Source organism: Vigna unguiculata, chromosome 7 (genome assembly GCF_004118075.2).
Source record: "Vigna unguiculata cultivar IT97K-499-35 chromosome 7, ASM411807v1, whole genome shotgun sequence".
NCBI lineage: Eukaryota > Viridiplantae > Streptophyta > Magnoliopsida > Fabales > Fabaceae > Vigna > Vigna unguiculata.
Window position 1 is genome coordinate 1,466,426 of NC_040285.1, and position 14,035 is coordinate 1,480,460.

The 14,035-nt window shown below is 29.8% G+C and overlaps 1 protein-coding gene across 5 annotated transcripts; it reads right to left on the bottom strand.

The window, feature by feature from the left end:
* Positions 1–3,230: 3,230 nt before the first annotated feature.
* On the bottom strand, positions 3,231–7,605 carry LOC114190800 (nuclear transcription factor Y subunit A-10-like). Of its 5 annotated transcripts, none has more exons than XM_028079839.1 (7): positions 7,510–7,605; positions 6,957–7,059; positions 6,522–6,822; positions 4,865–4,977; positions 4,702–4,770; positions 4,148–4,288; positions 3,231–4,015 (listed from the first exon to the last, which is right to left on the bottom strand). In XM_028079839.1, exons 3-7 carry the CDS (start codon positions 6,784–6,786, stop codon positions 3,614–3,616), a joined length of 990 nt encoding a protein of 329 aa, XP_027935640.1. In that variant the 5' UTR covers positions 6,787–6,822; positions 6,957–7,059; positions 7,510–7,605; the 3' UTR covers positions 3,231–3,613. The 5 variants fall into 5 exon arrangements, with proteins under 5 accessions (XP_027935640.1, XP_027935645.1, XP_027935644.1 ...); XM_028079844.1 differs by having other exon boundaries at positions 7,541–7,558; XM_028079843.1 differs by lacking the exon at positions 7,510–7,605 and adding an exon at positions 7,442–7,460.
* Between the last annotated feature and the right edge of the window lie 6,430 nt (positions 7,606–14,035).

Consider the following 14,035-nt stretch of genomic DNA (forward strand, 5'->3'; position numbering starts at 1 on the left):
AAATAAAAATAGGAAACAGATGTCGACATCCGCAATTCAAATTTGCGAAGCAAATGTCGACATCCGCAGTGACAAAAAAAATGAAACGGATGTCGACATCCGCAATTCAAATTCGCAAAGCGGATGTCGACATCCGTAATGACAAAAAAAGACAAAACGGATATTAATATCCGCAATTCAAATTTGTAAAATGGATGTCGACATCTGCAATAGTAAGAAAAAAATGGATATCAACATCCGTAACTCAAAAGGTATAGGGTCTCTGTATTAATTTGGGATGTAAAAGGTAGGTAGGTATTCTTTGGGGATGCACGAGTTAGGGGTTGCAGAAGGTGGGTGGATTATTTTACTGTTTTTTCTTTTAATTTTGCTGGAAGCAAAAACGGAATTTAAAAGAGTTTTGGGGGTATTGGAAAATGTTTTCCCGGTACAGGGAGAAGCCCCTTAACATTTTCAATGACATTTTACTATTATATCAAGAAGAAAGGTCTGATCAGCAAATGAAAATGAAAGTTTTGTTTTTTAATGCAGTAAACTTTTTCGCTTCAAAAAATTGAAAGAAAAAAAACTAATAGTTTAATTATTTATAAAGATAAAAATACATTTTTTAAGGAGAACTTTTTTACACAAAATAAACACTTTGAAATTTCTAAGATATTTATTAAAATGTAAGAAAAAATATCTCTCTAACACTTGAAATGAAAGTTTGAAATGTGAAGACTTGAAATGCTTGAAAGATATAATTTTTAATTTTTGTAAAAAAAATATCTTTTTAAAATTTCTAACAACATTAAAATATAGTTATTTTATTATTTAATTATTTTTTTTTAATTTTTAGATATTTAACACTATTTTTTTCTTAATTTTTTTAATTATATTTTAATTTTAATTTTATTATTTTTTAATATTAAATAAGATATTAAAAATAATTGTACAATACTTATAGACATTTTTGTTCTCTAAATTTAAAAAAATGTACTAATGATTATTAAGTTAAAATTTTATTTAATATCATAGTTAATTATAAACTTTTATAAAATTTGATGTTTATTAATTACTCTTTACCATTGTTCCAAGACACACCGTTAACATGACTCCTAAATATATCATTTAAGGTATTATTTATTATTGATAAAACTTATACATGAAACTTTATTCTTTATTAATACATTAGTATATGGGGAATTTCCACTTATTAAGATATAATTAATGATCATTCATTTTATTATATTTATGTTAAAATTAAAATAATTATATTCACTAATTAAATAACGTATTGTTTAAGGTATAATTAATGATATTTGATATCATTACATTTATGTTGAGCTCCAGAACAATTAACTTGATCGATTAAAATAATATAAATTTATATAACACATTTTTTTAAAAGCAAAAATAATCTATTTGTCCTTTTTTTTCTACATTCGTGTTCTAAACACTTTACAATTTTTAATGTCTCTGCCAAAAATACTAATAAAAAATATTTCTTTAATACTTGAAGACCGTCTTTTTAGTGAAAATTTAAAAGGTGAAGCATTGAAACTTTTGAAATGTACGATTTTTAATTTTTGGAAAAAAAAAATCTTTGGAATTTTTAATCTTTTTCAAATTCTCCTTTCTTTATGTTGCTTTTTGTCACTTTTCCAAATTAACTTTTTATTTTTTATTTGAATATGCGTAAATGATAAATAGATGATAATTTTTTGTATTTTAGTTATTAATTATAACACTATAACACTTATGATATTTTGACATTTTTATCTTTTAAATAAAATAAAATTTCATTGAAGTAAAAAATTATTTAATTTCATAATTAATTATGAACTCTTGTAAGACACTAATTACATGTATGGAAAAACTTCTTTTACTATGTACATTTATTTTACACAAAAAAATAATAATATAAAACAAGTGTATATTTTCTTTAATCATCAATTATATTCAGCTTTTAACTTTGCTCTCAGATAAAAAATTTTAAAAATAATGAATTTGGTGGCAAGATTAGAAACTAATACTACTCTCACCAAGCTCCAGTGTTTTTATCGGTTAGGAGCCATACTGCACAGGAATGGTTGGAGAGAAACAATTAATGAAATAATGAAAACACCAAAGCTAAACTAAAAATAAGAGAGTGACTCAAGACATTTAAAATCTGGCTCCACAATACACAAATTTTTAAAGTAGATTTTGTTTTCAAAACTATATTTAAAAACAGAAGCCAAAACTTTTTTTTTATCAGCAAAGAGTAAATATAAATTAAAGACATGGTTATTTTATTTTAACAAAACAGCTTCAAATTTTGAGTTTGCCTTAGTTAATTTTGGCATTGACTCATTTAACCATCTATAATTTGGTTCTCTTTTTTCATTTATGATTTTTGTACAGATATTTTGTGTTTATTTATTTAGTATTTTATATACTAGAACATGAAATAAAATAGTAGTAAATATAACTTGTATTAATTAAGATTCAATATCTTTAGGAGAAATAAAAAATAAAATTTAAGAATGAAAATGACAAATTTTCTTTTATATATATATATATATATATATATATATATATATATATATATATATATATATATATATATATATATATATATATATTTTGCTATTATTATTATCTATTTATCTATGTATATAATACATACAATTTGCAATCAATATAATGCTCTGAATTCCATAAAATCTATGTTTGTCTTATTTAACTAATAGAGTTCAATCTTTAAACTTGAACTAATTCATCAAATAAGTGTATAACATGGTTCACAAGATACTTGTAGGAAAGAATTTTAAGGTTGAACACATTATTGGAGATGAGACAAGAACTTAAGCATGACCAAAAAATTCAGTCTGATATTCAACCTAAAAAACCAAAACATATGCAGGAATACTTTGAGATCCCGTGGGAGAATCAAAACCCTAATCACACTAGTAAAAAAGTTGAACATTTTTTTTTTAAAAAAGAACTCAATCAAGAATATAATAATCTTGGACCTAGTTCATCTACTTTGTTAACTCTTGTCAAAACTGGTTGGGAGCAAGAACATGGCTACTTCATTTCCTACATTACTATGGGTTTCTACCAGCTAAAAATTTGGCCTAAACAACTTCAAAACTACACAGTTCAGAAATATTTGAAAAGCACACACAAAAACCTATAATAATTCTTAGGCTTAAACTAACCACAATCCATGTGAAAATGATTACCAATAGCATGTGACACCATTTTTTTAAGCAGCCCCTTCTAGGCTTAGCCTCCGAAATCAATGTTTTATTTTTCCAACTATGTCACAATTTAGAGTTCTAAGATGCACATTACATAGTCAGAAATTCAGAACCAAACGACAAACCTAACATACCTTAAAAAGCTCTCACTCACTCAGAATTGAAGTTATTTAGCACAGACATCACGTAGAATGAGCTTCCCAAGCTTAGCCAATAATGGTTTTGCCTAAATCAGATAGAACCAAGTTTTTTTTTCAGAACTAAATTTGTCACAACAAACACTAGAAAATGCAAGACAATTTCTTCATCTGGTCTTTTTCCAAGGGACGTGTTCGGTGCAACATCACACCAAACCCACTACTTCTCCTCGCAAATCAAACACATTCTTAAGCCCATCTATTGGGCATGCTAACACCATTTCCACTACCTATCATGTTCTTTATCGAACGCACAGAAGATCCCAGAGGATACACAGAAGCTCCAAGAGCATTCACAGGAAACCCCTCGAAACCTTCCCTCGAATACATGCTATTCACTTCTGAGCTAGACATGTTTGGACTGCAATCATCTGTCTCCATAGGTGAGTTTATTCCAACATCAGATTGCAGCATTTCAGAGCTCTGAGAGGCACTGGACAGAAATTGTAGACCACCCATTTTATTCGCTTCATTATCAGCATCATTTCCACCATTATTTCCATTGTTGGAGTTTCTTGTGTTCAAGAACCGACCACCATTTCCTCTTGGTCGCCTCATTGCATGCAGATGGCGAGATTCATGCATGTAGGGCTGCAAAGACAAACACAGATCGTATTAATGAAAAGAAAAACTCTTTCACATGTATTCAAACATTATCAAACGTTGTCTTTTGTGTATCATCGTATGACAAAAATGTTTTGATGCCCATGCATGTGATCATACCTTGCGACGTTTGATGAATTTGTTCTCAAGAACAGCCTTGGCACGTGACTGCCTGCGTCTGATGATTCCATGGTACTGCTTAGCATTCACGTAGGTTGGTGCATCATCAGAGGCCATGTTATGCGGAAGCATTATACGTCCCTGGTTTATTAAAAATGGATGCATATATATGAATTAATAAACAAACAAAATGATAACTTCTTTTGTTAAAACAATAGTGCTGATGCATCATCAACTATGCTGGAACGATTCTTAATTTTTTGAGTTCTCTCTTTCTTCTTTCTGGAAGAGGAAGCTTAATCACCTTGCCCTTTGTTTAGAACCTAATGTATATATCTAGGGTACACAGACATATATATAAAGCCAGTAACACATTCCACAATTCACTTTATTAAAAGACTATGTAAGACTGTCATAAACATGGATATAGGTAGTTGTAGGAATAGATTTGTTGCTTTTTCATGTGTTCATACGGTGCAGAGATAAAATAATTCCCATTTAAGCATGTTAAAAGCACTATAATTGATAGGAAACTAATTTAGGTAAAGACAAACCGAAATTTGAGGTGCATAAGCTGAGACGAGCCCACAATATTGATCCGTGCAGGGATATGGTGCACACATCTAGGAAGGAAAAGGTGCCAAATATTTTAAATTATACCCAGCAGAAATAAAATAGTAGTAAAATGACAAAAAGGGTAGTTTTTAGAGGTTTTACCATAGGTTGTTGATTAAACCCTATGTCGAAATTGTTGGTGGGCTCAGCAAGTGGTGGCTGCAGTGCCAAGTTTGCCTGAGAACTTTGAGCTTCGCCTAACATTTTACATTCATCTGAGAAGAAATGCATGATTAGAGACATAGGAAAATTCCAACGTTGAATTCAACAAAATTTCTCACTAACAAAAATTTAAAAAGAAAGATACTTCAGATAAATAGAAAATGTTCCTGGTGGTGGGAGAAAAACGTTAGGGAAAGCCTTAAAAAGCATAATCTCATTTTTGTGAGCAGGTTAAATGAGAGTGATGTAACTTGTGTTTTTCTTTTTTTTTTCTGATACTAGTTTTATCAGCACTTTTTAAGATTAAAGCTGTTTAGGTAACTTTGGAAACAGTACAAAAAGAGGGGGGGGGGAAGAAACCACTGTGCCAGAATTTGGCTCAACGTTCAAAAAATGGTCTTCACTCTGAAGAAGTCATAAGTGCAATTTTCCTTGCTTTCTCTGATTCTGCTACAGTGAGTTAAAAGTCTGAGTGAATGCATCGCATTAATGCTGCCTCAGTCCTAATGATTATTAACTAATAGCAACCCTCAACTTAAACTCATCTTTAGGATGTAAACCCTGTAATATAATACCATTATACAACAAATTAGTTTCAAGCTTCAACTAATGCTAGGTCAAACAACATCATCTGATTGGCCATGCAAGAGGTTCTCCAGAGGGTAGTGGATATTTTTTTGAAAATTACTTTCCCATTTATTGTCTTTCTCTAAAAGTATATTAATTAGAGAATGAGGCTCATAAGGCAGAGAAGAAACCCCATAAGAGTGAGTAACTGTGGAAAAAGGTTGCCCTCAAAATTTTAAAAAAACCAACTAGATCTGCAGTTATTTTTCTTAAAATATATATATATATATATATATATATATATATATATATATATTTATTTATTTATTAAAATTGAATATGTAGTGTAGGAGTGTGGAAGCCATGCAGAAAGCAAAGAGGGGGAGACCAGGGATTTCTCCATTTTTTGTCATGTCTCAGAGCTGATAACCAAAGACTGATATGTGCTCGCGAGTCATGACTTTCACCGGAAAAACCTTATATTTTAGTTCGGTGGAAATCAATCTCAGTAGCTGCAAGTTCAAAGCTTTTTAAGCCGGTTAGAGCCAGAAATTCAATATCAAACACTTGAGATAACACAGAAACTGAATGAATATCAAAGACTTGAGATAACATAGGCTTTTTTGTTTAAAATATCAGAAACTCCGTAGTGACATTGCAAAAATTTGGTACTAATTTCAGTGCCAACAGGAATCAAACTCTTGATCTCCCATTACACACATACTGTAACTCAAATACATACATGCAAAGCTGAAAATAGTGCATGCAAACCAAGATTTCTTGAAAAAAAGGTAGACCACCCAAATCTGCAGCTTCCCTTGTTTCAGATTTCTTCAAAACAGGCATTTCTGTGTTGTAAGAGACACCAGTTGCATGTTGCTCCATCTTTTATGAATTGTTATGGATAGTTTCAACCATCATAACAATATACATACCAATTCACAAGCATTGCAATTTGGTATAAACAACAGAAGCAAATCATGCAATGATGCAACTCTGGTAGAAATGCATCCAAAAGAAAGTTTAATACCTGGAAAGATGGAAAACTGGGTTGCATGTCCTCTATCGATCACTGGCTCAGCTCCTCGAACTACTTGCTTACCAGCAGCATATGGGTCGACGTAGTTCGAAAACTCCAACGAAAAGGGCTTGTTCTGGGCACAATAATCTCCATAAACTGGTTGAGATCCTGAGCCATTCCACCATGGAGCTGAAGTAGCAGATGATGACAACTGTCCGACAGAATTGTGAACAATTCCTTCGTGTTCTTTCAGGTAAGCAGTCTGCATCGCCATTTTTAGCCTCCAAACGTTGATGATGTAGACTGCTTCCTGTAAGAAAAGATTCAAAAACAGTTAGAAAAAAAAAAAAAAAAAAAAAAGAACAAGTACGAAGAAGGTGTTAAAAAAGAGAACAATTTTGCAACAAAGGGAAACAAATAACAAGGTGGCATGTCTATGTCTACCTCTAGCTTTCAAGATTCTTTTAGCTCCACGAGGTTTCTAAAAACCACTATTCTGCCTCAGATTTCTCCACTCGTAAACGCCAGCGTCAAGCGAAAAGGAGAGCTGAAATATAAAAAAAGACAAAAAAGTATAAATTATATAAAAGAAAACAAGTTTTTGTTCCTGAGATCCTGAACCGTAAGTCTCAAAACACAACCTTAATGCTTCCGATAAAAATACACAGATATACAATATATAGCAGTTGGAGTTAAAGTAAAGTTTAACAGATTGAGCTGCGAAGACGCATTGTTGGAACGAGGAGGAGCAAAGGAAGAAAGGGATAACACTCACTTCTCAGAGTGAGTAGTAAAAGTAGAAGAAGAAGAAGAAGAATAAGTAGCAGCATCGATTTCTACGAAGTAGAAGTAGTAGATGAATCAACACCCCAACAGGTTGGAGTCATGTCGGTACTTAATGAAGCAAAACACACACATAGTACACTTACACTTACACACACACACAAGAGAGAAGAAGGAGCAAAGTGAGAGAGAAAGGGGCAAAAAGAATTCGTACATGTGATGTAGAAGTGGAAATCAAATCACACCTATGTTCTTTGGTATTGATGGGTCGAAAGGATGTGCCTCCTTTTAGTACTATGTTTTTCCGCTTTTTATTCATTTATTTCATTTTTATAATATTTTATAACAATTTAATATATTAATAAAAATATGAAACACGGTTTCGCATTTCAATGCACTCCCCAAGTTTAAAGTTTTACAATGATGATTTCTTTTCAAAGGGAGACATTGCAGGTCCCAGTTTTTATCAGTTGTTATTATTTTTTTTTTTTTGTAAGAATGTGTTTTTACAAGTTTGAACTCCCAAAATCTCACATTAGTGGTTAACTTTTTCAAAATAAGAATCTCAAGTCGTTTATCTCGTTAAATATACATTAGTACTAAAGTTATAAAAGCAATGCCGGAAGTGATAAGACTGGTTCACACTATATATGAGAGTTGTGGTTTGAGCCTAGCAAGATTTGTTTATTGTTGAACTTAGTGTTTTACTCATACCTGATCATCTAATAATATTTAATCTCTCCTGTATACATCTCAACATGAGAAAATAGATTGAAAATTTCACTTTTAACTAGTGTTAAGACGATTTTAGAGTATTAAAATTTAAAAATATACAAAAGTAATATATATATATATATATATATATATATATTAATATTATATATTAGGATATATTTTGATCTACTTTTAACCCACCACTCCGACCACCTTTAAATCATCATATCACACCACTATAAATCAAAATAAATAATTGAGGATGATCCGAGAGATAGATTAAAAGTGGATTAAAATATTATTATCCAATTGCATAAGATATCTATATTGGAATATGCTGACATTGTACAAAATTTAAATTTTAGATTATAAGAATAAAATAAAATTTCTGTCTTGAAAACATTATCAATCAAATATGACACTCACTAAAGTGTAAAGTAAATTAAGACATCATATTATAATTCTTAACTCTTATAATGAAGATGGCTAAAGAGTCTTTAACATGAAGTTTTAATTTACTTTTTCTTAGATCCTCCTAGATATTGTAAGTTTTATGTTGATACAAGAGTTCAGTAAGACCCCACTTTACTAATATGTTTGTTTAATATTCTTGAGAGAAGAGCTGCTTTAAAGAAAACATTTTTTGCTAAATCTCAAATTTTATATCATATTAATCAATTGTATAAAATTAAAATTTGATAGATACCCTTGCAAACAAAAATTGATGTTGATCCAAGCCTTTTTATTTATGTTGAAGTTTCTGGGAATGTATGCATAGAGAAGAAGGTGAAAGGAAATATTTGAACAGGTGTTAGTGGTGAATTAAGAAGCGTTTAGTGTTATATTATATACTGTGATGCGAGCAAGTTGAGGGGTTGTTCGTATTCGAAAAGTGGTCCCAAAAATTTGCATAGTTACTGAGTCATACGGTGCATTAGATGAGTCTCTGTGGCCCATCATCTCGTGACGAGGTGCGCAGCATTAGGCTCATTTTTCTATTCAAAATTTTCGATATTCAAGAATCTCGTCGTTGCTTTCAAGGTGATCGTGATCGTGTTGTCATAATAGTCTAATACATATTGTTGCTTTCATCACCTCAAACCGATCATGCCTCTGCCTGACAACTACATTTGACGTAGCCAATTCATTCTTGTAGGCTTATGTAATTACAAAGGTTGTTTCAGTAGATAGATAGATTCAAACTTTCTCTTTCTTCTCTTTCTCTTTCTCTCCGCGTCTTTTAATTCCATAACCTCACTCTACTCTGCTTCGTATTAATCATCATTAATCATCACTAAAAAAACATTAAACTAACCTTGGTTCATCAAACCAACAACTTTGTCCAAACATATACTTTATCAAAATTTCACACCTAATCCATATGTATCTATCACTAAAAGTTATGCAAAAAGATATGCGTGTTCACAAGGAACCCTAATTAACTAAAATGTGGTTGAGTGACTGTACTTTTTTTTTTTCAGACAAAGTATGTGGAAAGAGTGAAAGAGGTAGTACCCTACTGCCCCATAAGTAAGTACCATATAACATGGTTAAAGTAATTTTAACTTCTGTGACCACATGATATAGTCAACTGTACTAACAAGAAACAAGTAGAAAGTACACCAGATCTCTGTGCCCTTTTTCAGCTTATGAATTAACTCATCCATGCATGTTCCACAACTAGCACTTAAACCCGACATAATTGCATTACATACGGAGAATGTTACCTATGTTAATCACCAAAAGGCAAATTCGAAAGTTAAGGTAAGGTAATTTTTTAGGATATATGAAACCTTGAAGCTGGTGCGTACTAGTTAACTAGTTATGTCACGGTCATCATCATCCTAGCAGTTGCTACAGTGGTTAAATTGGACATTTTCAACAAAATTTAACCCAAAATTCATCATAAGTCAATTTTAGCCCTTTGCTGTATAGTAACTACACTGTACCAAGGTCTCAATACCTTCAGGCTGAGATTGGGCTGTTTTTCTCTGCCGTCCATCATGAACATTTTTTATTTAAATGTATTAAAAGAAACCTGATTAATTAGTAAAAAAAATGGTTTATATATATATATATATACAAGATTTGGCTCTACAATGAAATGAAATCAATTAGATTCTGTTTTTAGATTCATCATTTTAATTACATTAAGAAACAGCATTTCCCGTTTAAGTTATAAAAAAAGAAAATCAATCTCACTTATAGCAACTCTTTTGTTGCATTATATGTCTCCTTCTAAGTGATACTTTCTTGCTTTGTTCCTCTTTTAAGAACTTCTTTGTTAATCCTTGTCACTAACTAAAAGAGGAAAAATTACTTATTGTTCTATTAACACTTAATTTACCACTAGGGGAAAAAAGGAGAGAGAACGAATATGAAAAGGAGAGAGAGAGATCGATAGAGGGGAACAGAGGACCACATGTTAATGTCAATGGGGTTGTGGTTGTCGGTTCTTTTTTATGTTCCCAAGATGGTAATGTGGTATTGAATGAATTACCTCTCTTGTTAATCTTGTTCGTGTGTTGTTAATTGTTATGAGATAAATAAATAAACATGAATACCTTCTTCTTTGGTAGATGTGATCTTCATATTATATAAATTATTTTGTGAGATTTCTCTTACTGTTTCACTTTTTCTTCTTAGGATAAGTATGAAGTTGGTAATTAAAAAAATAATGTCAAATCTTCATGCTATGTTCCCCCTAACTTACTAAGAAAAATCTGGATACTATATTATAAGACACATTTTAATAAAAGAAATTTAGTGAAGATTTTTGTAATATGGTATTTATCTTAATGAATATACTAATAGTGTTTATGTTGATCTAGCTATAGAAGAGTAGAAAGAAAGATATATTGTTTTATATTCTCCGATGTGTTTCTTTCATAACTGGAAAGGTCTTTTACTTTTCTTTTTTCTTTTTTTTAAAGAGTTATAAAAGCGAAGAATCCTATGCGGATCCATCGAAGAGAGCCGTATTCATCTTCAAATTCTACTATTTAAGGTTCATATCGGCATTCACCCCAACATAATAAATGTCCAACTACTAAAAAAAAGTCAAAGTTACAAATTTTTTAATTAAAAGATTATTGAGAAGGAAAATTTCATTGAAAATGATTACCAAGTGTTCTTCTCCAACGTTTGATCATATCATCTATAAAATCAATAGACATTTTATATTACTAAAATGATTATCCAAACAATATAAAGGGTTTAAAATTTTATTTTAGTTCAAATGTTGTGATTGTTTAAACACTCTAAAATGGTTTGATTCTTAATCCAAATGCAAATTATTCAAATGATGGTTTGTATAGAACAATTTTGAATTCGATTGGTTTTGGAAAACTCTTAATAAATGGTTTTCAAGGTTCAACATGATGACAAATAATTTGATTTTGATTTGGATTAATCATAATAAATACTAAATAAGTCAAGAAATTCAAATAAAAAAGGGTTAATTTTAATTTTATTAAATGTGCAGTTCAGTGCAATTTTATAGGATCTGATGTTGACAAGTTTTTCTTTTCAAAAACCTAATATTGTAATATATCATATATGAATTATCTGCCAACAATAAAAGTGCTATGTCGGATTGTTAGCATAAATTTGCAATGTATTGTAATTTGTCCAGCCTTCAAAGCGTAACAAAAAAACATATATTACTCAGGATTGAAACATGAAAACAACATAAAGTAAAGAAGGTTCATTCTTTTGCACTTCCATTCATGCAAAAGTTATTTTCAGCACTTATTATTGGATCTCTGGTGGAAATATAAATTACTGCTAAAATGTATTCATTCAATAAATCTATTTATTTGTTATTATAAAATATTTTTACAATACTAATGTTTATTTGTCTGGCTTTTACACCAAGTGACATTTATCCAGATTGATGATCACTTGTACTTACCGAGGCGTCAACCAACTCATTTAAATAGGGTATATATACACTTTTTTTGTGTAGACTTAATATTTGTCTTTACATTCCAATTTAATACCCCTTTGAGGATTTATCAATCAAAAGATGATGAGTCCTTTTCTACCTTTTAATTAAAGTGAAGATCATTTCATAATAAAGAAAATTATCATTTCAGGTATATGGGATGATGTATGCAGATTTAGTTCTATGTTACTATGTTCCTCATAATGTATCATATTATAATTTCTGATATTCTTTTATCAGCAAAAAGTTATATAATTATATTATAATATTTGGGATGTTTTAACCTATTTATAAAGTATTTGTCTACATTATTTTTCATTATTTATATCATATATGTAATATTTTTATCAAAAATCCAATAGCATGATACTTGATATCATACTCAAAATCTCTATTGGTTGATAGATAAGAAATATGAAAAAACAAATCTGTTATATGTTTTTCAAACAACCGGCTAACTGCTTAATGTTTTCCTTTTTTTCACAAACATTGACGCTCCCATTGTGTACGACATGTCTTGGATCTGTGATGCTGATGATGAGGTATGATGTGGTTTCCAGGTCAATATTGTACGAAACCTACTTTTTCAGATGTTCTTTTCAAATCTTAATTTCTTCGTATTGTTTTGTCTCTATAACTCCTCTTTCAATATTGTTTCGTATCTTGCAGCTTAGTTCTGACCTCGTAGTTCCTAGGTACGGACATAAAAGTTAGACCAGAAATCTAACATATATGTTATACATGTTCATCCTTTGCAACTTGATTATCCTAGTTCTTGATTGGGTTTTGTCAACTCTTTGGCTAGTTTATTGTTATTATTTTTTCGTAAATATTTCATAATTTCCATAATTAATTGTAGTGCATGAGAATAATCATCATTGTTCTTATATTCTTTAGAATCACATATGTACCACAATTTTATTTTATTTATTGAAGTTAAGACTTGTGGTTAAGTATTTTTTTTTTAGATTAAATATCTTTAAAAATATCTAACCTCACTTTAGAAATATATCATCAATTTTATTTTTTATTAGCAAGAAAGAATATTATATATCAATGTTGAAATATTTGGAATACTCTAACCTACAGAGAAACTAATTTCAGAAGAAAAGAGGAGATAAAAGAACATAGATAAGAGGGAAAAGAACATGTATTCTTTCTCATGGGTTTGTAATAAAATGAAGGCTAAGAAAATATTTTCATTTTTGTTTTTTCAATTATATATATGGTAAGAAATTATATACATAATGTTTTCGATTATAAGAGAAACATTTTTTTTTCCTATTGCATCCATATGTACTTCTTTAATTAGGCTTAGGTACGTCCTCATTTGTGACCTTCTGGTCTTGTTATTTAAGCCTTGATCTATTTTTCAAGTCTAGGACAAAGTTATAATTCATCAAGAGTCTAAATAAACAACTAAGTTTTCTAGATTATAAGATTTGAATATGGTCACTTTTAATCCTATCACGCAATGAGAGAGGTTTGAAGATGTGATAAAATTAATAGTAGTAGAATAACAAGCTCAATAAGTTATAATTTTATTTATGGTTGCTTATTTATTATACTAAAAAAACAAATTTATTAACAAATAAAATCTATTGATAATCACATAAATCCGCCAACAAATCAAATTTATTAACGGATAAAAAAAATCTATTAATATTTTTTTATGGTCAAAATTCATCAATAATTTTTCATCAATTAATTTTACATTTAATTTAATTTTTCTTGTTTCTCTTCCTCTTTCTATGTCTCCTCTCTTGTTATTTCTGGCTAATTTTCATCTTTCCCTCCTCCTCCTTCTTCTTTTTTCACTTTCCAATTAATATTTATAACAAATATTTGGTTCAATTTAACGAAAAAATTGATGTCCATTTTATTGATAAATTTCTTGACATGATTGTTAAAAAAAATTTCAAAATCACTATCGGTGAATTTACTGATGAATGTTCAAAATATTCAAATACCAACAGATTAAAAAATTTATTACTAACGTATTTTACCAACAAATTTGTTACCGAAGAATAAAAAATTCTAAAATTTGAAAGTAAATTTTATTTTACCAAATCCATCAATA